The sequence below is a fragment of the Melanaphis sacchari genome, unplaced genomic scaffold, assembly GCF_002803265.2.
Source record: "Melanaphis sacchari strain LSU unplaced genomic scaffold, SCAv2.0 Contig1_pilon_pilon, whole genome shotgun sequence".
In the NCBI taxonomy this organism is placed as follows: Eukaryota; Metazoa; Arthropoda; class Insecta; order Hemiptera; family Aphididae; genus Melanaphis; species Melanaphis sacchari.
In genome coordinates, this window is record NW_020270976.1 from 7,414,219 (window position 1) to 7,439,159 (window position 24,941).

The 24,941-nt window shown below is 25.2% G+C and overlaps 5 protein-coding genes across 6 annotated transcripts; 2 read left to right on the forward strand and 3 right to left on the reverse strand.

Moving 5' to 3' along the window:
* Positions 1–5,397: 5,397 nt before the first annotated feature.
* LOC112593283 (tubulin-specific chaperone cofactor E-like protein) lies at positions 5,398–19,084 on the forward strand. Of its 2 annotated transcripts, XM_025337648.1 has the most exons (9): positions 5,398–5,753; positions 14,633–14,682; positions 16,084–16,362; positions 17,096–17,292; positions 17,351–17,460; positions 17,626–17,796; positions 17,856–18,007; positions 18,068–18,246; positions 18,320–19,084. In XM_025337648.1, the coding sequence occupies exons 3-9, from the start codon at positions 16,123–16,125 to the stop codon at positions 18,639–18,641; spliced, it is 1,371 nt and encodes a 456-aa protein (XP_025193433.1). In that variant the 5' UTR covers positions 5,398–5,753; positions 14,633–14,682; positions 16,084–16,122; the 3' UTR covers positions 18,642–19,084. The 2 variants fall into 2 exon arrangements, with proteins under 2 accessions (XP_025193433.1, XP_025193432.1); XM_025337647.1 differs by lacking the exon at positions 14,633–14,682 and having other exon boundaries at positions 5,399–5,753.
* Positions 19,085–20,177: 1,093 nt separating this feature from the next.
* LOC112593222 (nuclear nucleic acid-binding protein C1D-like) lies at positions 20,178–21,166 on the forward strand. The gene is made up of 2 exons (XM_025337574.1): positions 20,178–20,472; positions 20,665–21,166. The coding sequence occupies exon 2, from the start codon at positions 20,676–20,678 to the stop codon at positions 21,126–21,128; it is 453 nt and encodes a 150-aa protein (XP_025193359.1). The 5' UTR covers positions 20,178–20,472; positions 20,665–20,675; the 3' UTR covers positions 21,129–21,166.
* A 1,322-nt stretch (positions 21,167–22,488) lies between these two features.
* LOC112593315 (dnaJ homolog subfamily A member 4-like) lies at positions 22,489–22,923 on the reverse strand (the record flags this gene model as incomplete). The annotated part of the gene is made up of 2 exons (XM_025337698.1): positions 22,723–22,923; positions 22,489–22,648 (listed from the first exon to the last, which is right to left on the reverse strand). Coding segments are annotated over exons 1-2 (276 nt in total), but the record flags the coding sequence as incomplete, so codon positions are not given.
* A 5-nt stretch (positions 22,924–22,928) lies between these two features.
* LOC112593316 lies at positions 22,929–23,347 on the reverse strand (the record flags this gene model as incomplete). Its single annotated transcript, XM_025337699.1, has 2 exons — positions 22,929–23,139; positions 23,207–23,347. Coding segments are annotated over 2 exons (348 nt in total), but the record flags the coding sequence as incomplete, so codon positions are not given.
* A 1,070-nt stretch (positions 23,348–24,417) lies between these two features.
* On the reverse strand, positions 24,418–24,887 carry LOC112593210 (dnaJ homolog subfamily B member 13-like). The gene is made up of 2 exons (XM_025337558.1): positions 24,807–24,887; positions 24,418–24,740 (listed from the first exon to the last, which is right to left on the reverse strand). Exons 1-2 carry the CDS (start codon positions 24,872–24,874, stop codon positions 24,539–24,541), a joined length of 270 nt encoding a protein of 89 aa, XP_025193343.1. The 5' UTR covers positions 24,875–24,887; the 3' UTR covers positions 24,418–24,538.
* Positions 24,888–24,941: the final 54 nt, after the last annotated feature.

Below are 24,941 nucleotides of genomic sequence, written 5' to 3' on the forward strand. Positions count from 1 at the left end.
ATTCTCCTCCATCTATAAGTGCAAACATTGTACATGAGTACTTAATTGTTATAAAAATAGATGACTCGTTTGCCTTTGTCTCTTAGTGTCATTTATAATGTCAGTAATCCAAAAAAAATAAATATAATTTATCCTTATAAACCAACTAATTACCATGCCCCGTGAAATGATTGTGTAAAGTTGCTGATTCAATACGAGGTTCATTTAAATATGATGCAATGATTTATGAGGTCCAAAAATCAAATATGTAGACATATTAATTATTATATTATATAAAATCAACAATTTTAAGTTTATTCACCTTTAAGTTTATACTGGTAAGTGAAAATAAAGAATAAATATTATTTTATATCAAATAATAATTATTTGTTAATAAAATGCAGTGATTTAATTATATACATTTATCTTTTACACAATGATAATAATTAAATTTCCAAACATCATAGACTATTATAATACAATTTTGAAAATAATAAGTAATTATGGTTATTTATGTGTAATAATAAAATCTTGTAAACTAAATAATGTTAATAACATTTTGAATTTTAGTTATAATACCTATTTTATATAAAGTAGGTACTTTATTTAAAAAATTTTTATCTAATTTAACCATTCCAAATATTATTTCAAAGTATAATACTTATTTATATAATATAGATATTTATTTGGTAGGTATACTTATTATATATTTCTACTGAAAGTATTTTACGATTACAAATTCAAAATGATTTTTTTATAAGTAATATAAGCTTAATTAAAGAACTGTTATTAAAAATTTTTAAAATTATTTATATTTTAAAGACGACATTAAAAAATAAATAAATATTTTCACTATAATATATGTATTGAATTCAAATATCTAATTATGTACACACTGTACAAGTATATTCTATAAAATTGGGTATTGGTGTTAGTGATTACATAATAACTAACAACAAATAATTAAAATATGTTCAACTATACCTCAATAAAAAGATTTAACTCTTAAGTACCTATACTGAGTCCAATAATTATACGTATATAATGTACAATAATAAATGACCCCCTCAGAGTTAGTTTCATCGAATCAGTTTACGTTATACGGATATACAATTAATGCAATTTTTTAACCAACTTTCTTGGTTTAATTGAAAACATATAAGTATTACAAATTAGATAATTTAAATATATGAAGCGTTTTAATAATAATATTGTGTTTTGACGACTGGTTGTAAATATGATATTGGATCAGTTGGCGTGTGGGCAATATTCGATGACTGTGGGTTTGCAATAGGGTTCTCCTACGTCTCAACTTGTTGACCGTTGCATTATTGTTAAACAGGAGAAAGTCGGCTATTAGCTTAATAGATCAATTATTTTGGCACACATAGTCAGGAGACCAATGACCCACAAGGTACTAGTTATAAAAACTGAATATTTTTATCATAAAATTATATTGACCCAAGACTATTTAGTCTTTTGGCTATTGTAGACTTCGGGGCTGCGAAATTATAGAAACTGAAAATCTAAAGGACGAGAATAATTCAAAGTTTTTTGTGAATTTTCATAAACGAATTTAAATTAAAAATGAATTACAAAAACAGACAATAAAGGATTTCACTTGAATATTTTATACTATTTATCATGTATATGCTACTTAGACAATTGTATAAATACATTAGTAACATTAATCTACCTAAAAAGAAAAGTTTAACACTATATTATAATTATATAATTTTACGAATAAACATTTATTCACACATAACTTTGTTTTAGAAAAGATTTAAAGTGTATTATTTTATATTTTCTTCATATGATTCATTTCATTTTCAAATAAATTATTCGTGTGTTATCCATCTGAAAAATCTGGTTAATATGTAATGAAAAAACTTAAAGTATACAACTTAATCGTTTAATATAGTTCCGTGTATATATAAAGTAATTATACCTAAGTGAGGAGACTAGGAGTGAAAACTATTGGTTTTAATGTTACGTTTTACAGTAATATTGTAGCTGCCTAAGTTTATCAACAATAATTCTAGTTATATAATTATTATTTCAATAGTTTCATAACTTTTATAGTTTTATATACAAATCAAGAATTTGAAAATACTTAGTCAAAAGTTAAAAATAAACCCTAAATAATATTTTATAGTAAACTATGTTGTTCATAATAGAAACATCCATAATACTCGTTAAACTAGATATTTATTTTATGGTAAATCAAAAAATAACAATTCTCAAAAAGAAATATGAACTTATTGTTACCTATACTTATTTTTTTTAATTTTAGGATTTTATAAACAATTAATACATGTTCATAGATATTTCTACTTTTCATCATTATTTAAAAAAATAAGTTCAATGAATCTACTACTTACACACATTTAATTATTTTAGTTAACAAAATAATCTAACATTATGGAGAAAATAATCATATCAATATATCATATAGTCACATAGTAATTATTAACTTACTAAATAAAATTAATTAACTTGAATAAACTTAAATATTTTAAATATTCGTATTTCTAAGTTTAAGTGGTGTAAATTAAAAATATGAATATAATAACATATTGATATGATTTACTCAATATTTATTGTAACTTAATTAAAATAAAATTTGATTGTTTGTAGAATTTAAACTCAATAATAAATATTTATATAAAAAAATACGTCAATGATAGTTATTTATAACTATTAAATACCAAGTCATATAAGTCTAAAATGCAACATAATAACTTTGAAATTTTTTTATGTTTATTAAACACTTAATATTGTTCTCTATTCACCCTTTATTTATATTATTTTAATAGCCAATAACTCAATAAGTAATGTTTAAAATAAAAAATAAGCCCCTTATCAAAGGAACACGATGTTTTTTCATAGCCACCTGCCCGGAAGTAGTATTGTGTATAGTGGATAAAACTGTTCTGTAAGTTATATATTCCCTATACATCAAAATATTCACTGATCCATTTCGAAACTTTTCTATTTAGTTAACTATAGTTAGTATTATAGTAGTATTATGTACAACGAATAAAACTGTTTCTATAAATTATATAGGTACTCTCTATACATCAAAATATTCACTGATCTATTTCGACACTTATTATTTCTAGTTTTCTAGTTAAGTATAGTTATTGCTACTATTATAGTTGTGTATAAAAATCAACAATTTCTATTGATTAATATTGCATACCATTTGCTCATCGGAAATATCAATATTTTTAAAGTTTAGATACTAGATATCCTATTTACTCCTAATTGTAACTATTGTGTAAGGAACATAAATAGTTTTATAAGTAATAGTAATGTAGTATACAGTATACTAAATAGAATAAAATTATAATAAACTCAATGTAACACCAAACTCAAACACATAAAAAACAATAATAATTTGCAAAAATAAAAAATTAAATTCCAAAAATTAGGTTGACGATAAATTTGTATTAACATAAAGAAGCTTAGAACACTTTGAATTCTTTGTATTAACACGATACTAGGTATAATTACAATCAGACTATATATTTAATGATAAATTAACAAAAAGTAATATAGGTAATTGGAATTTTTATTATTTATTATTTTTATTGACTATCTATATTATTTTTATTTTATAATTTATAATATTAGTTTTCAAAAATGTGTTATTATAATACCAACTCAATTATAATTATTAATTTGTTTTGCTTATTATAGTTGGTTTCTCTGTATTATGTACAAGCAATTTACAGTTTAATTTTTAAACAGTACAATTTTCTACAGTCAAAATATAATTAGGTACACAGATTAAGAAAAAATAAGTAATGATAAAATACGCTTGCTATTTACGAGATAAATCTGATAATGATTTATCTATGAAATTAAATACAGTTTAATATCGTAAACACGCGGGTACATCATAAATATTTTAATAAATGTGTAAAAATGATAAAAGTGAATAATAATTTGCGATAAAAAATATAATATTTATCTATAACAGTTTTTAAACTTCGAAATATTTTATTTGTAGGGTCATTCGAAATTTATTGTGAAATTAAATTCAAAAGAATATAGGAATGACGCCGCCTAAAATCTAGTAGTCTAAATATAGCTACGTCAGGAACATATTATAGTCGAGCAGGCGCTTATAAGCAATGCATTAAATCGCTATTTTTTTATGACAATAATATCTGTGTAGTTAAAGAATGATACTCGAATTAATTCATTTTTTTTTTTTTTTTTTGAAAAAAAAACGGATATTTAAAATAAATAAGAAAATGATTAAATTCAAAATATTGCTCATTTTAATAATTTTTAAAAATATGATAACGTAAATATTTAAGTAGGTACTATCTATTTTTTTCCTATTAAAAATGTGTTTTTAACACATAAAGATTAAAAATATTAATTTTGAAAATTTTTAATCGAATAGACGAGATGTTTCTTACTCATTAGATAAGAGTAGGCATTTACTTATTGTATAGGTTTAATATTGGTCTAAAAGTGATTTTATCCTAATTCGTATATCATTCCAATTAAAAAACAAAACAATAAAATAAATAAGCTAGGAACTAAAACTAAGAACAAAACAACGAATAGCCAATAAACAGAGGATAAGATGCTAGTGGCCCATTTTTAAAAATATATTTAAAAAAATATTTTTATGAATGTATTTTATCACTATTTTAATCATCATCTGTGCAAAACCATTTCTCACACAGCTACACCGCTGCTATATTGATGTATAGATTTTTGGGTCATTTAAATTTCACAAAATATAATATCACTTAAAGTTTTATCTTATACAGTTATACCCTTCATATTGTTTATTACCCTAATAATTGTTTATCTATTTTAGTTATTGTAAATATTGTTTTTATTACCTATTATCTATATGCTTCTATATCTTGCCAAATTCTTTAAGACATAATTATAACAAATAAATAAATCCGAAATATAAATTTGAATCATAAACTTGATACGTCCATATAATTTTTAATTTCTTTAAGTATAAATACGCATGTACCTAAAAAGTAAAAATAAATTATTCAATGTCACAGGAACATAGTTTTGAGGGACTTTGCCCTTGTTCCTTAGCTTCTCTTCACCTCCCCATTGTTGTCACTCATATAAACTACAACTTATAGTATATGCGTGATTTAAATAAGCTCGTATTTAATAAGTATTTGTTTTTAAATTTGGATCCCTAAATTTATTATATTGGTGGTCGTATTCGAACGGTAAGGTTCTTACTTAACACTCGCGTTGTTGAGCCACGGACGGACGTGCAAGACACGAGGTGTTGCGATCGACAGTGGCGCTGCGAGCGGCCAGGATCAACTGCGCGGTCGATAATATGTATATAATTCATGATATAACAAAATCGCGCTGTGGTAGGGATCGCGCCAAGAACAAAAGAACAGAGTATGCTACACGCAGCCGATCGCGGTCCTCTTGTCGTCGCTTACAGCACTACTGCAGCAAGTAGTTCGCTTGATCGACGCGTGTACATACGGTCGTACAGACACGAAAAAAAATACGAACAAAAATAATATATGGTTTTTCGAAATCGTTGTTTTGCATACAAAACATAATACAATTATTTCGGATTAGTGTTACGCTAATATTGACTAATTACAATTTTTTTTTCTATTTTTTCTCCTCCGTTCGCGTATTTCGTTTTGATGTACAACGGCAGTCAGTGGTGCACAAAAGTTTATCAGATCAGGATTCTTTCGCAGTGCCGGGACAAAGGACTCGAGCCAGGGGACTGAGGATACAAAGTCAAGGTCAGGTCAAGTTTTCAAACCATATAGAAAAAAAGGTTCCCAAACACTTCACAATAATATATTATAATTTATATCCATACACATTCACTAAATCCCATATATGAACGACTATTGTTATCTTCATAAATACTATACAACTATACTAAATATTACATTCCCGACGGAGTTGGATTTTAGTTGAATTCGTTCACACTCCTGCAGAACTATACGTTGATGACACTATTATAATATGATAGCGCTGTAATGAGTGATATTTTCACTATAGGCAAAACGATTTTATCTTTTTATCATATTAACAATTTGTCTATTCAGTATTTTATTATATATTATAAAATACAGACAAAACTTAATAATCAATAATCTATTTTAAATCATACAAAAAAAGAAAAATCATGACATCTCATCACCAACTATAAATTTTTTTATTAGGGTCGATCACGTGCTCGTTTAGACTTTTTACTATGTATTATGTTACCATGCCTCTGGATACCTATAATCATATCTATTTATTCATATTTTTCACAGTATGGATCGCATTGACCTTAGATTGATTCTATACAAATATAAAATTATACTTTTATAGCAATATAAATATATATATAATAAATATGCGCTATTGCGACGTTCAAAACGAAAATTTATTTTAAAAACAATAATAACTAGCCCAATTTCTATTAATAAATTGTACACCGTTGTAATATATTTTTATCGAATACCCAATAAATGGTTCGTAAACTGTCTAATTTAACACAATATTAATGTAATACTTAAACAGTTTAGTGGAAAATTGAAAACGCGATGAGCCTACCGCGTACGTTTTAATATAATTCGTCGTAGATGGTATCGCGTGGGGGGAGAGGAAGAGCCATCGCTGCCGCCGCCTCCGCCACTGGGTCACCCGCCGGCCATTACCCCCGCCACCACCTCCTCACCGAAACGGTTCAGCTGTTTTTTATTTACAAACACGACAACGAGCACGACGGAACAATAACAATAATACTCACGACCCGTTCCGGTGCGTGCGTGAGCGAGCTTGGTCGCGTGAGGGGGGAGGTCCGAACGCGTTGTGATATTATTATTACGTCGTAATTCGATTACGCGTACTACTCATAGAACACTGTAAATTGTAATACACCGCCGCGGTTTTCGAGGTCGACTAGATTGAAAAACAATGCGTTGTAATATTTTTAAAATACATATTTTATCGTAATAAAGTTATTGTAATTTATTAATTACTATTTACTATGATGAACGATGATACTCGATTGATCGTGAGCACCGCGCCACCACTTGACCGCCCCGCGAAAATAAAATTGACGTAGCTACCAAAAATATATATTTGAATTATTTGATATTATATTGTAAATTATATTATTTATCTCCGCGTCGGCATCGTACTCGCGAACCAGGGTATATAGACCAGACGTTTGGAATTATCGACGAGACTTGGCACTAAGCGATTTTCCGCGGTTAGGTCATTCAAATTTTGTGTACCCACCCCACCTGCGCGTTTACCAATGTCCCCGATTTCCTACCCATAGATTAGTACACTGATTATGCTTACCGCTTCATTTCCACGGGAATACCGAGCATGTCATAAGGTAATAATATACAATACATCTAATAGGATAGGATTCAGAATTTTGCTACGCAAAACGGCGGTTTGCACTGTAGATAGTAAAGTTAATTATAACTGCACGACTACACGTAATATTAGTATTATTATATATAATATTATGTAGAGGTCGACAATCGTTGCGAAACGGTTTTTCGATGAATTGATGAACAAATAATAAAACATTGTGAATATTAATAGATTTTTGTAACTATTACTCTACCTAATGAATAGAATAGTAGTTTTACGTTATTATAATGTTTTGCAACTAATCCATTCGGATAAAATGAAAATTATTATTAATTATTAAAATATGTGTAAATGTGTTATCACTGTTAATTTGTTTATTTTTTGATTATACAGTCACGTTTAATCAATATACCAAAAAATTATAAAATATTATAACATTAATTAATTATTATTCCTGCTATAAATGTCTATTTAAGTTGACAATATTTGAGATTCATTTGTAACGTATAAGAAAGATAAAGTAAAAATAAATAAATAAAATAAATTTGATAAAGTAAGATAAATATGTAGAAATAAATTTTGGAAAAAATAGGAATGCTGCGGTATGAAATGCAAAAAACTACTTTTATAAATTTACGTAATTTCGGTCGATTTCGTAAGAACAGGATTATTATACGACGGTCGACGTTGGTAATATTCTTTACCATCTAGATAAATATTATATGTTACAATTATCGTAATTCTCTCGTAGTTTGGTATCATATTATTATTTTTTATGTAAAAGTATAAACATATCAATATCAACTTTCTTTAATCGGGTTAAAAAAAAATGTATTATGGTACAAATTAAATAAAAATCGAATCATAATAAATGTGTTGTAACTTGTAATTATACCAACTAAAAATAACTAAACTCAAATAAATAGATTTTTTTAGAAAATATAGTTATTTAAGCACAAAGTGAGAATGAAAACATATTATGACGAATTGCAAAATGAAGAAAAAACTAAAATTTACTTTAAAAAACAATACCTAATATATAAAAACAGTTTATTTAAAATTAAAATTCAATGGTCAGTCCACTATTTTTCTTATTTCTTTCATCCTTAGTCTATTATTGTTTAATATTTCCACACCTATAATTATATTCATTATCAACTCTTATAATTCCTTCATTAATTTTAAATATTAAAATATTTGATATAAATAATTACAAAACATATTATAATATTTAAATGTTATATTGTTGTGTTTTATATTTAAAATAAGTTTTGAGCAATAAATTATAATAGTAGGTATTACTAGTTGATAATAAAAATGAAGTAATAGGATTCAAAACTCAAAATTATTAAATATTAATGCTAATCAAATAATAGTTTCTATTTGTATACAATTTAGATAACATAAATCATAATAATGGATAATAAAGATATATAATTCTATGATATTTACATTAACGTGTGTCAATGTCACTATTATAGATTATCTACGTTATAATACAATTATTATCATAAACTATTGTATAAAGTTAAACTTCTTTAAAAAACAAATTATTTTTATTCAGATAAATGATAATTGATAAGGACTAAAGATAAAAATAGGAAATACATAATTGCAGAACAGAAAAATAGTATTTCAAAGAGACATTGTAATATACATAATATATATATATATATTGGGTTTAATACTAAGCTTAATAAAATTAATATATTATATACATTGGAAAGTATCATATAATAATAATTATTATTATTATAAAATAGTTAGCATACTAATTTTTGTTGCAATATTTAATAAATAAAAATTAAGATTCATTCTAATTAATGTATTGTAATCATTACACGAATTAATTATTATAATAAACATATATTGTAATTTAAGAATATATATATTTAAATATTAAGTAAAAACAAATAATTTAATTTAATTTGTAATCAAATCAAATTATTATTCTTCTCCCAACTACGTGTAATAAATAATAAATTCAATAACAATTCTCATCAAAATATGTTTAATTCACTAGATTATTTATATTTATTTATATAATATACACAGGGTGTATCAAATAACAGTATAACATTTTAAAACTTTCAGTCAATGTACAACCACATTATTTAAATTTTTTACTAATTGAAACATCATTCTACCTTGAACTCATTGACATTGACTAAACGTGTATTTTATACAAAATCCTAAAATGATTATTTTCACTGTTGTGTATTGTACGTGAACAATAATAACATAAACATAATAAAAAGTCAATTTAGTATTTACCATTTAGCACTTTAAATATATAATTTATTAATACCGTTTAATGCTTAAAACTTAAATCTCTAAATAGATGATGTTGATAATAATATAATATATTATATTAATGTATGATTTTTGTCTTTTATAGAAAATAAGTATTTTTGTTTAAAATAATTGTATCGATAAATTATAAATTATAATGTTTATACTCAAACATTAACAGTTATAGTTGAATAATTTTTAAATCTAAAAATAAAAATTGCATTTTAGAAAAAAATAAAAAAACAATGAAAAATATATTATGATATTTCAAAACGCATATTTAAATATTAAATACGTAACTCTGTTATAAATATAACCTGAAAAATTATACATTATTATTATAAGTGTTTGAGAAATGCAAATTTGGTTATATAATAGTTTAAATTAAGAATGGAATGATAATTAATGCAATTAGTATTTTATGATTCTTAATACAATAATTTACACTGTCTTATATACACCAAAATAAAGAATAATTTTTTTTTTTTCGTTAATCATTAGATATTATCATAACTTTAAATCTACAGCCATACCTAAATATTAAACAGACAATTTTTCACTTACTTAAGTTTATTTAAATATGATAATTGGTTGAAATTATTATAAAAACAGAAGATTCTTACTTATTTAAATGTTTTCAAACTAAATAACATTTCAAATAAATATTTAAATAAAAATACATACGGGTATTAAAATATATTATGTAAGGTATTATTAAGATACTTACATATAGAGAACCAAAATGTCAACCACGATTACACTGGTAGGCTTTCTTTGTGTTGACAATATGTTAAGTGAAAAATATATATAATCCACAATATTAAGAAGATTATCATATAATATAATAAAGTAATAATGCAAGTCATATAAATTATTTTTGTTTCTTTATTTTATAGAAACGAAATGAACAGTGATCACGAATTAAATTTAAATACAATAATAAACTGTATTTTAAAATTAATAATTGTATTTCAATTGTATAGTTGTATAATAATGATTAGTTTGTGAAGAATTAGTGACGTTATCAAATATTACATATTATTATTCCTGGACTTTATCCAAACATAATAAGTAAAATCATGTTAAAAATATAACAATAAATACAGTTATATTTTATAATATAACATAAATTATTTTTTGAACACATGGTAATAGGCAATAGCTAATATTATATAGTATTTACACGACGTAATAATCTTAAGATGTTTACTGATTATAGTAATAATTCCCCAAAGTTGTATGTATTTTTTTGTTAGGCTATAGAATATAAACTATAATGACTGTATCATTTAAGACTCATCATTATAATTATATCGCTATCGTGTACAATATATGCGTATTGTACCTTGTTATATTATAATGATCTCCCTCCGGGTTTGTACATACTACTCATACAAGTTACAACATATTGTAATACATACAATATCTTTATAGTTAACAGCAAATGTAAGAATGTTTATTTATTACGTATGAGTATAAAACTATCAGTTTTAATTGTAAATGGTAATTTAAGTTGATATCTAATATGATATTCTCAACACCAATGATATCGTAGCGGAAGACCAGAGTATCAGACATGAGACACCTGTCGGTTTTGTACATTAATAATTTTATTCCATTTTATATGATAAAATAAATACATATATATGTATATTATATATGCAAAAAAGAGAAAGAAAGAAAGACAGAAATAGAGGGAACACGTGGAAGACGAAAATACAAATACAGTAACGGACTCGGGAATTCTTTTTTTAACCAGCTGGGTGACAGACCTCTTTTGTCCTATCCATATACACAAACCAAGGACAATACGCGGTGGTATGAGGAACCGTTCTGGTCAACGGTTTCCCTGTCGGTATTATTCGCGTGAAAAACTAATGTAACGCTGTTTTTTCGGAAAATTTAACATGATTCGGTGAAAATTAATGTTTAAAGAATAATAGTTTTTTATATAATAATATAATAGGCAGAGGTACCTGACTTGCGATACTATTAAATGTTAACCGTTTATTTGAAACGTTCAAAGTTCAAACCATAATTTTACCGAATGTGCGATTTTTTTTAAACTTCAAATGGTAGGCGCATCGCTATAAAAAAAAGTATCACAGTATAAATATACTTGTATAATACATTTAAATTTACAATTTAAGTAGGTATCTTAGTACTGGCGGCATTACTATAACTAGCAGCTATCAATATTATGTGTGTATTGATATTGATTAATCCTTAAATATTTTATTATTATAATATTGTTAGTAATATTTGTAGGTATCTTCTTTTTTCGTTTAAAGTGTGAATTCCCCGTCGTCGTCTCAAATGTAAATAGCCACGTGATCTACTAACCAATATCTAAACCTTTAGGTTCAATTTGGAAGTAGTGTCGATGGACGCCCCCTTCCCTTAATCCGTCATGTCAAAAATCCTTTGATATCCCATTTACTTATTGTGTTATTATGTATACAGATTGTAAATAACTTTTATAAATAATAAAAAAAAAAAATGTCGTTTATGAAAAAAAAAGTGTGAATTTAAAATACAATTTTAAAAACTAGCATAAAAAATTATGACAAACAACTATAAAGTTGTTTCAATATTTTTTAAACTGAAACATTTTTATTCATGATATATTGGTCTATTTTCATATAAAATGGTAACATATAAATCACGTTTCGTTATTTATTTTTAAAAATCGTTGTATAGAAAAAATGATGATAGTATAAGGTAAAATAATAAATTAGTAGGACTTAAAAACAATTTCAGCAATTACATTCCTATTAATAGTAAAGAAATGGGTAATTACACACACTGAAAAACGGATTGGTATCTATAATTTTCAAATAAGTATAACGCAGTACCATAGTTAAATAAATGTATAAAATACAAATTATGCCTTTTAACTTATAAGTCATAGTTTGTAATTTGTATACATGTTCTTTGTATTATATGTTTAATATTACATTAGTTGTACCCAAGTTATATTTTAATGTAGTTCAACAAATTATACAGCTATATAAAACAAAGAAATAAGTGATACTTGTTTAATAATAAATTTACTGAATAGTTAAGCTTGCAAACTTATGTAGCGATGTTCATATTATTTTTAATTATTCACCAATTAATTTAATATTTATTTTTCTTTTTACGATATTTCTATTAAACTTTAAATAAAAGTAAAAATAAACAGTCAAGATATATTTAAAAATCGTTCAAACACAATAGTGTCTTTAATTTACTTTTCTCATTATTCCATCCATTAAATACTTTTGTATATTTAAATCTCATTTATTTACATACGTGTATTCAACACTCTTTTCATATAAAAACATTAAAAATCTATATTGATTACGTATTGACGTTTAACAGATAATTTTCACCATTCTCTTCCATAAATACTTAGAATGGATTAGCGAACACAAGTAATTTTTATGTGGAAATTAAAAAAAATATGAACAATATCCAACACTAAAAATCACAATAAGGATTATAGTAAACAGTTAAAATTCTCACACCTTCGTGTAACATAGTTAATTTAAGTTATTATATACTATATTCTTCTTTAATGTATTAACAATTAATCATTTTTTTTTTTAAATAATGTCTACATATTTTATTTTTAACCAGCCACGAATTATTTTTAATTATTAAATGTGGCCTGAGAGTCAAAAATGGTTCTCGACCACTAAGTATGAATTATATGATTAAGTATGAATAAATATAAACTGCAAGTATTAGAATCATAGAGTTTTTACAAAAAAACGTTTACATGTTTACCGTTATCTTTATACATTATAACCTACTGCAAAATCTGTCATTTTCAATAAATCAAATTTTAGTGGAGTAACACTTTTGAATAGTAAATTATATATATTAAGATAAATGAAGCAAATTTTGGTTTTATATATTTTAGTGACAATAAAAAATGCAGAGGAGGACAGACGTCGACCAATTAATATACAAAACTATAGTTAATACTTGATATACAATATATCTATATACATTATGAACAATCGTTTAGGCACATAAACGATGCCATCTGGCTTTGACTTATACAATGACAACACAGGTTTCTGACCCGATCACAGGTCGTGTACCTTTCCGGGTTTAAGAGTAGCATAAAAGACAGAGTTTTTTGAGATCACGATTTTGTTCATATTATATACGCGTAGGTACTACAAGATATTATTGTGTACGATTATTAACAAATATATTATATTATATAGGCAGTAAGTCATATTTTGAATTGTAATGTAGCCGATGAATAGGTCACAAATATAAATGTTATTTGAATATATTATCCTAAGGCATTAATAACAGTTCATTAATTTTGTAAACGTCTAAAAAACATGCTAATATACAATTATACAAATTAATATTACTTATTTTAATACAACATAATTTAAGTATAAGACAAAGCAAAGTCTGTAGAGTTCATATACACATAGGTATTGGATAAACATTTTTTTTACGACTTTAAAGTAAAATTAAATCATTTGTTTTAAAAAACGGTAAGGAGTGTATTATAAGATAAATACATACTGTGTGTTATTTAAATGTTACTATATAAACTAAATTTTTAAAAATCGAGTAACTCACTTTGTTATATAGTAGAGGCCAAAAATACCTCATAATTTAGTAGATCACTGTAATGGATGTGCCTAAATTTAATTGTCAAGACCAATAACAAAAAAAAAAAACTAAAATATCATAAAGACTTTACACTATACTTTTAATTTTAAATATTTAATTAAATTTATAAGCTCAATCAATGATTTTATAAGTACTTAGGTTTTTGTATGTGTTTATTTTATATGAGAAAATTTTGTTTTAAAATTATATTAAAATAATAATAGTAAAATCAATATTTCACAAAATAATTAATAGCCAATGTTTGAAAAATTTTATTAAAATTAAATCCATATTTTTAAATTTTTTGTTAGAAAAGTTAAACAATCTACACGTTATTAATACAATAAACCGAAAATATATTTATTTGTTTTTACAGGCGCATAGGCTTAATAGTTAAAAGACAGACCATTCAACAGCAGCATTTCGGTAAATAAAACATAATTAGAAAATAAACAATTTTTATTACATACCTTACAGTAGCACCGGACCTAAGGAGAGAGGCAATCCGGGGCACGTGCTCTGGGCGCTAGTCTTAAAGGGGCGCCAATTCTATATTTTGCTCCAGATTAGATCCGGCACTGCCTTACAGATACAAATTATATTATAGTTAATAGGTAGAAATATGTTATAAAATGTAATGTTTAGTTTATGTGTTACGCAAAGTATAATATAATACTATGTTTACAAGTTATTAAATATGTATAAGTAATTTAAAAGAAATATTATATGCTATGCATTCTTTCAATTTATAAAACTTATTATTATGTAATAAAAATCGGTTAGCATGAATGCAATTCAATGGTAACCCCGCGGTCTATACAATTAATGCACACTGCAAAATTGACGGCCATTATTTATTAAATCCTTTTTATTCGATATATATTACTTATTTCAATGAGTTAAATCAAAACAATGATACAAATATACGTACATAGTACAAATGATTATAAATAAAAATTGATAATCAATGATAGAACATATTATTACTTATTAATTCATTCCACGTGCACCACAGACGCGAGCGCATCGGTCTCGTGCAACCGATTCTGGTTTACAACCACAATGATGATTCTAAAATGATCTGCTAAAGCTCGTCGAGAGCACCTCGTAAGTCTCAAGTTGTTACAGCATTTACAATTTTCCGTTGAGCGTGACATAACCATTCAAGTTTCAACCTGTGAAATGCGGCCATATACTTAAAAATAACTAATAATGATGATTTGTTGCAAATGTATACATCAGTTTACATCTACAAGCGACTATAATAATTATGTTACTATAATATAGAACCACTAGTTGTTAAGAAATTAATATATAATGTATTTCTGTATCATTTTATCACTTTATCACTAATCAATGGTCTTACCAAATTAATTGTGAAAAAACGAAATTTATCCACTTCAACGTGTACTCTTAAGTGAAAGTTTTACATCAATATATTGTAAATATTTTGTGCATCACAAATTTACGATATTTACCTGTATAGTTTCAAGGTTTTGGCACAAACCATTATCATCTACAACTGGTTAGGTGTAACTTAAATACTTATTTAATTCTAGGTGTATTTCAACATTTGGTTGATATTTAAATCAGTAGAAAAAAATAATGATTATTTTTTGCAGGTCATGGTGCAATGTAATACATTGAATATTATAAATATACCTATGAGCACAATACCTAACTTTTCAATAGCATCTTTATGCATTCTTATTGAACTATTTTAAAAATGAATTAAAATACTTGACAGTTACAAAATTTATTCCCAGATCCTTATCTTGTATGTTGTTTTTAAATAAAAGTTTAACGAAGATATTATTTTGATTGTAGAATATTTAAGCAAAACAGGACGAAAAAATAGTAGTTACCATGCCGTCGCTTTTAGAGGCGATCGTAGAGAAGTACGAATGTTTTGAAGATGATACATTCGATCAGATGCCTATAGCAATATATGTGCCACGTAAGAATCCCAGGAATATGATACCTAATTTATTGGTATTAAATGACTGTGACATTGATTCGGCCGGACAAGAATCTGACTTGAGAGATAAATGTCATGGTGTTGAAGAACTGGATTTAGCTCAGAACTGTTTGTCTAGATGGAGTGAAGTAAGTCCTGTATAAACTTTACTAATAAAATAATTAATAAATTAATAGTAGAGTTGTTACCTTTTCGTGTATCCGTCTTTCGATGTAACTAGGTAGGTATCTACTACGCAATACGCATTACATCAGAATTTTATTATATAATATGATTATTTATGTTTTTTTAAAATTATTTTTATTTGATTTTACTCACTGTTACACTTGGAGATCAGTACACAGGCACGAACAGACGAATCAGCCTAGTACTAATTTAAGTCTAATCAGTGCACAATTTTGACAATGGTGTAATTTTAAATCAATATGATAATTGACAATATACGAGTAGCTTTTACTAAAATAAATATTACACATGTTATTCAAAGATGATATACATATTTTGTGGCGGTATAATATGATTTATCAACAAATAACAACTTTGAAAGAAAAAATATTCGATAGTCTAATAAAAAATGAGATAATATTTCTTGATAAAAACTTCGATATTTATGATATTAGCTAAAAATATTTTAAAATAGCAAAGCATTTCAACCAAAATATTATAATTTTAAAAAAAGTTCTGTTTATATTTAAATGTATTCATTTTGGCCTTTGTATAAAAATAAATAGATTAAGTCAAATCATTTTTCCCTATTATTATTATTTTTTTTTGTCTTAGGGAATATTATAAACATTTTCCAGAAATGCAAAATAGCACTATGTTAAGAATATTAAATTATTTTTACTAAATTAATTTCAGGTGTTCAAAATATTACATATTATGCCGAGACTGAAATTTGCCAACCTAAGCTTTAACAATTTAAGTTCAGATATAAATAGTGCAATTGAGGTTTGTGACGACAATGGAGAAACATACCCGTGCTTGAAGAGTATCGTACTAAATTCAACAAATATTACGTGGCGCAGCTTTAGACACATATTGAAACGAATACCCATGTAAGTTTATTTCAATTTAAAAAGGTTGAAAATTACTTATGTTAAAATACTCCTGTAGGGTCGAAGAAATTCACTTGAGTATGAATAATTACGATGTTATTGATTTGGTAGACGACGAAAATTGTCAGCATATTCAAATGCCTTCAGTGAAAAGGTTACATTTTACAGGTAAACTCTAAACTTATGAATCCTTATTATGTATGCTATTAGTATAGTTACTAAAAAATATAATTAATTACAATACCTACTTACAATATAATAATCTCTGGTAATTACTTGTTTAATATTAATGCATAATAATTATTAATAACAATTATTGTAATACATTTACAGGAAACCCTGTATCTACGTGGTCTGAAGTATGTAAATTAGGTCGAGCATTTCCAAATCTTGAATCGTTGGTGCTTGCTGAATGTCCTTTGCAGTCGCTCATGACTCCACCACCTTCACCAGATTCTCATCTAGGCTTGTTATCCTACCCAAGACAAGGGAGTGGATTTTGTGGTAAGTTTTAAGAAAAAAATTACAAAATTTTATTATAACCATAACATTTTACTCTTAAGATATGACGTTGGATTCACCACACGATGCATTTACTCATCTCAGATTTCTAAACCTAAACAGAACCTTAATTAGAACTTGGGACGATGTTGACATCCTGGGACGATTCCCTGCATTACGATACCTCAGAATACAAGGCTGCCCAATATTTGAAGTAAGTGATTTTTATTTTTTTTTAATTTCTTGATTATAGGTCTAATTGTTTCTATTTTAGGAAAATTCTGAAAGACAAGAATACACCGAACACGAACGCAGACAGTTGCTAATTGCAAGATTAACATGCATACAAACCTTAAATGGTGGAGCAGAAATTACAGCTGATGATAGAGAAGATGCTGAACGGTTTTTAATTAGATACTACATGGATAAGCCAGAAAATGAGCGACCAGAAAGGTAAAATATATTAGATATTAAATATTAAACTCAAAAACATTATTTAACTAATTTTAATCTGAAAATATTTTAGGTACAATGAATTGGTTCAAATTCACGGAAAACTTGATCCTTTAGTAAATATAGACTTGACTCCTGAAAGTAAAGTTCAGGTGAAGATTATTTGTGGTGACAAGTGTGAACAACATATTTTGGATGTCTATCAGACAGTATCTGAACTCAAACAAAAATTGGAAAAATTTTCTGGTATACCAGCACACCGTATGCGAGTATTTTATATGGATCAACATGTGTGTTCAGTTATTGGTCCTGAAGAAATGAAGTTTCCCAATAAAAGATTATACAGTTACAACATAGTTAAAGGAGATCAAATAATAGTCGACTCAAAGAAATGAAGTCTTTCACGAGTGTATGATAAAAAAAACTGTGAACTATTCAGCGATTAGTGACCTGTGATATAAAGATATTAAATATACTTGAATACACAATGTTATGCTTAGTTTTATAATTTTTAAATTAAACTTAATTATTATTTTTATACACTAGTCAGTAGAAGAGAGTACAAGTTTCCAATGTAGGTGATTAAATATTTAAAAACTATAATCTTATTGTTGTAATCTTGGAGACTTGTACTTGTTCTGCTTGAGTACACAAAAATATGTTTTAATCAAAACCAATCAAATATTTACAGTATTACATTTAAAAAATATGTACCATAAAATGTATATTTTTAATTCAAGACTTAGTATAATTATTTAGTTTTATGATTGGACTTTACTATGTAATACTAATACTAGATGTAATTCAGTGTTTTAGAAAGATGAAGACTCATTTACTTAATTATAAGTTATAATTAACAATTAAATTGAACTGTATTATTTTTTTCCTAAATATATATTTTTGCTAATTTACGCTCTTAAACAAGAATTAATAATAATCACAATATTAATCCTTCAAAGTTTTATTAATCTTGCTCATCATCTAAAACCTAACTAAATGCTCAATTTTTTTAATTAAATTGGTACTTCATATGTATACCTAGTACCTATATAAAGCATAAGACAATCCACCAAAGTAATTTCTTCAATTTAGAAGTTTACTTTATTAGATTATACTATGAATTTTAAATTTAATTAATAATACTTAATTAATTTATATATTTTTATTTTAAAATGGTTTTACCTGATTTTTTTATCTACTGAACAAGGATCAAAACGGTCGTAGAGCAGGTTAAAAAGTTCAAATAATTATCTACTTGTATTAAATAATGAATTGGCTCGGTAAGCCTACTACTGAATTTGACTAAGTGGTCTTAACTTGTTACGACCCATAAGCCAATCAATTAGCCCAAAAAATGCTACAGATGAACTTTCTACTGTGCCCATACATATTTTTTACAAGACCTTAAATGAATAGATTTTTAATAAAGTGTAAGTATATAACTAATAAGTAAACTAATCATAATTTTATGATTTTCTAATCGTTTAGATTTAAATTAATAATATAATGATCTTAATTTACAATATTTTAGGACAATTAATTTTTTACACGATATTAAAAATAATTTGAGCAAATGAAAAGCATGAACTGAATTCAGCAGATAAGTTAGTATTTAATTGATTTTTATCTAATTTGACTTACAAATTAATAATGTACTGTTTTAGAGTTCTTAGCGGAATAAAAAAAAAATTTAAAGTACCTATTTATTAATAAATTATTCTCGATATTTAAAAAATTAAAAATAATAAATTATTATGCAATATACATTACTCCCTTAGGCCTTAATAGTTAAAACACAACCAAACAGCAGGTAAAAAGATTATTATTTATTATTACTTATACAGTTATACGTGATATTATCTGATAACCGTCTACGGTACACGCCGCGCGATCTATGAGAGTACGAGACGTGTTTAAATTAATTACACCGTCTAAAACCTAACCTTTTAAAAAAGTAATAAGTGTTAACTTAACTGACTTTGAGTCATAGACTTTACACGCAGTAAAAGTTCTACGCTTAAAGTCTGTTATTTAGTACAAGCACAGAATAGATATAAAAGTTTAGATAATATATTATCTAAGAGTTGAAGTAATTTCATAATCTATGGTGAATGGTGACTACATGATACATACATACCATATAGATTACAGACTACTGACTTCGACTCGTTCAATCAACGACTGTAACACTGCATGAACTACTCACGAGACATTAATATATAAAAGGTACCGTAGACACCAATTAGCTATTCAAACTATCAACTATGTAAATTGTTTGATACATTTACTAATACACAAAACAACATGATAATGACCATAATATTTTAGTACGAGTACAATCTTAGATAATTTATTAGTATAAAATTGTGATTAAAATATTTTGTTTATTTTATTTAAATTTTTTTTTCTTAAATTTAGGACAAATAAAAATGGCAACATTGGACTTGGATGAAGAATTATTAAAAGATGAAGAGTTAGTTACGAATATTAAAAATTTAGACCATTCAATTGTAAATATTGAAACATTACTTGAATCACGGATGAGTACAGACTATAACTCTCTGTCAGTGGAAGAAAAAATTAAGCATGATCTACTAATTGCATTTACATTAAATAGTTTGTATTGGGTTTACCTGCGATTAGGTGGTAATGATCTGACTACTCACAATATAAAACGAGAATTAAATCGTGTAAAATCAACTATGGATATGGCTAAAAGTGCTCTAGGCAAAAAAAATATGCTAAGAGTTGATAAAAAAGCTGCTGAAAGGTTTATCGACCATGCTCTTTGGACACCAGATAATAAGAAACGTAGGTCTCAAAATATGGAAACATCTAATAAGAAAATAAAATTTGATGAAAATGGTGACCCATCAAATTAAAATAATCTTAGATAATTTTATTTTGTGATATTTTTTATTATATTATAAATTTATAATAAACCAAAGTATTGAACTGTAGTTTAGTGTTACATATTTTTTTATTATTTGTCTTGTGATACTTTAAATTTTGATAAGGTTGAATGTCAATATAGAAATTAACTATTTTAACTTAAATTGGATAAACTACTAAAATATACACAATGCATTAATTCATTAGCAGCAGTATGTATAGTTACATATTTTGTTTCAACACTAAAGTTAGTAACTTTGTTTTCATTTAATAATTTATACATTTATACTTTTACGGCGTATTTTCCTAGATAAGTTTAAATGTAATAAAGTTTTGTAATTTAAAATTTAAAAGATCATCAATTTTTATTCAATTTGATCTATATTTTTTCTAAAAATATTTTTATTTATTGAGACAGAATCTCAGCTGATTAATTATTGCATATGTATTTTGTAATATCTTAAAATTCAACAATTTATTTGTTAATCTAACAGTCAAGTTATAAAATACAACATAATAGGCAAAAACAAAACTAAATCACCTGTTTTCAATATGAGAATATTATTTTTAATGTTATTAAAAAAAATAATCTATAAAGTGTCTATTGTTTTGTTTGCTTTAGCATTTGATATAATATTACAATTTATGAATGGTACTTTTTAATTTTCATATCTTTTTATCTCTCAATTGTCATAATTTTATTCTGCATTTGATATTAGTGTATATTCTATTTTATTGTCCTTGTGATTATTAAAATTATTTATGATTTCCACAGATCTTGGATAACTATTTAACAAATTTTTTATTTTGCGTACAAAATCTAATTCAAATATTTACCAATTGGTTTTTTTTTTTAAATTATTTATACAATATATTTAAGATCTTCAAGTTATAACAGTCAACTACCAACTATAATGAATTTGTTCGAATTAGTTTTCCAAGGTTGCTTTTATGTTTGAAAATATAATATACACATAGAATATTATCCTATAACACTATAATCATTAACATCAAAATAATTACTTTTTTTAAAATAAATTATGATCCAGCCAAAGTGTTTCAAATAAATTTTGACCTAGAGTCCTCGTATTCCAAATGGAAATTCTTTAGGAAATTCAGTTGCAACCATAAATAATCGTCAAAAAACCAGCATTGTTGCATAGCAGCTATTAGATGATTTTTTTTTCCAATTAACCATACAATTGAATTTCATTAAAATCATTTAAAATTTCATGAAATGAAATAATTTACCTTAAAAATAAGAATTACAAAACAAAATGTTTCATAGAATTATATAAATATATCACGTTGATTATAATATGTAGGCATATAAAACAATTAACTACTTAAGTATTTATTTTCATCATCAAATAATTCACAAAATTTTTCGTCTGTAATTGGCGAATAAAGTGGATAAATTATGTCAAACCGTATAATTATGTCACCACGTTTTGATGGAAAATTCATATCGGGCATGCCTTCGTTGTGAATTATTTTAACGTAATTTTCTCTGGACATTTTAAAAATAACCAAGAAGTTGAACAATTTATAGGTATTGAAATAAAAGTTTATTTAAATTCTTACGTTATGCCTTCCGTGATATTTATTCTTAATACTTTATTATCTAATGTATTAATAACAATCCTGAAACCAAGTAATACTTGTTTCAACAAAACTTTTTGAACCACAATCAAATTCATATTTTCTCGTTTGAAAACTTTATGAGGTAAATCCTCTGTGGTAAATATGTATATAACTATTCAATGTATTATATAAAAATAATTTATCCTTTCTTCACTTCATATTCACAATGTAATATACAATACTTTTAATATTATCATGTCCTATATCCGGCTTTGATATCTCAGATTTTATTGTTCCTCCTGTAGGGAACCCACGTGGTATTTTTATTTTTAGAACTTGCTTTTCATTTTCCATTGAATCACAAAAAAAATTAGATTTTTTTTTAAGTTTAATCAATTTTATTGATCCATTAAAAATCTAAAAATTATTTGCTAGTTAATAATTATGTTAACAATTTTAATCATGTTTTTACATATAAAATTACTTCATTTAGTGTTAATTGAAGACGCAATTTCTCTATATCAGGTTTACCTTTGATTTTTTTTAAATCCATAACTACTAAACCATTTGATTTCATGAACAAATTGGTTATTGGATTATTAAGTGCACAATATTCTCTATAATTATATATATTATTAATATTATAAAATTAAAATTGAGAAATTAAAATCGTGGTATCATTTTAAACATAGAAGACATAGCTTTAAAGCTAATTTAGTCTCTCTAATTTAACAGTAGCTCTCCTTTAAAAAAAATTTTAAGACAGTATAAATGAATATTTTGTTTGATTTATTAGTGATATTATTATTAACATCATTTTTTAAAACATTTAAAAAAGTATGGATAGCTGGATCAGAGACATTTTAAATTATGAATAAATTACTTATAAAAAAATTTTATGCCTCTCCTCCAGATCTTTGTTCTGAATCCATGCCTGAACTGGGAATCTTATTATTAGTATTGTGAATTTTAAGAAAAATGTATTATTTGCTGATTATTGTAAAACATAGTTTCTTTTACATTATTTGGAATTTTTGATTTATTAGGTTTTTTTAATGAGCTAAGTTTTGACTTAAAGTTTAAGATTTCATTTAAGTAGTTTATGTTGAAACCAAAAAATATAAGAAATATTTAAGCAGTGTATTTTTTTTTTATAGTATTAACTATATTTATACTATATCTATAGTAATATCTTAAATCGTACATAACAGAAAATATAAGGGATTGATAGAAAAAAAAATATATATATATATATAGGTAAGAAAAGGAACTAATCTATTAAAAATATTAATTATTAATAATTTTTTAATCAACAATTAGTGGTTTTGAATTTTACAGAATATTGAAGTTTTTTTAGTAGTAACAAAAACATTTAAATAATACTAAATATTTATTTTTATGAGATTAGATTATATTTATACATTGAGTTATAAAGTTATTACTTATTATAATTAAAATGTTACTTTGAAAGTAATTTCTAGCTTAACTTTAACTTTGTAACTAGTTAGAACCCTTTGATGATAAGATACTGAATGTACACCCTATACAGCATATTATCCACATACAGGTTTTTTTAATTCCTAATTAAACTTATATAAGATCTTCGGTATCAAACCAAAAACTTAATACTTAATTATTTTTTTAAAATTACATTCTAAAACTATTTTATTTATACTGATCATTTAACAAATTATATTTTAAAAATATGTTTAATTTTTTTAGATTATAATTCAAACCAGGTGTGGGTTCATAGATAATTAAATAAATTTGAAGCATCCTCAAATTTAAATCTCAAATTATACCTATGCATTCTTACTTACGAATATGTTTTTTTCACATTACGATGATACGTCCATGGACCAATGTACAAGTCATCAGTTTTTACACCTTTTTTAATTCCCTCTTCACCGTATTGATTATATAGAGCTCGGCGAAATGGGTCAGATAATACCTCATATGCTTCACACAACATAACTAAACAACAATTTTGAACTTGACTTTTTATTAATTTTCCAAATCTAAAAATCATGGTAAATAATATTAATGAAATTGTTGGAAAACTATAAATTAGCTAACTTGCATACGCTTTATGAATTTCATCTTTGGTACAATGTCTTTTTAAATTTAATATTGAATAGTAATTGATACCCATATTTTAATATAAGTTAGATATTAACTAAAAATTAAACAAAAAATGTATTTTTAATCAAATAACTGAA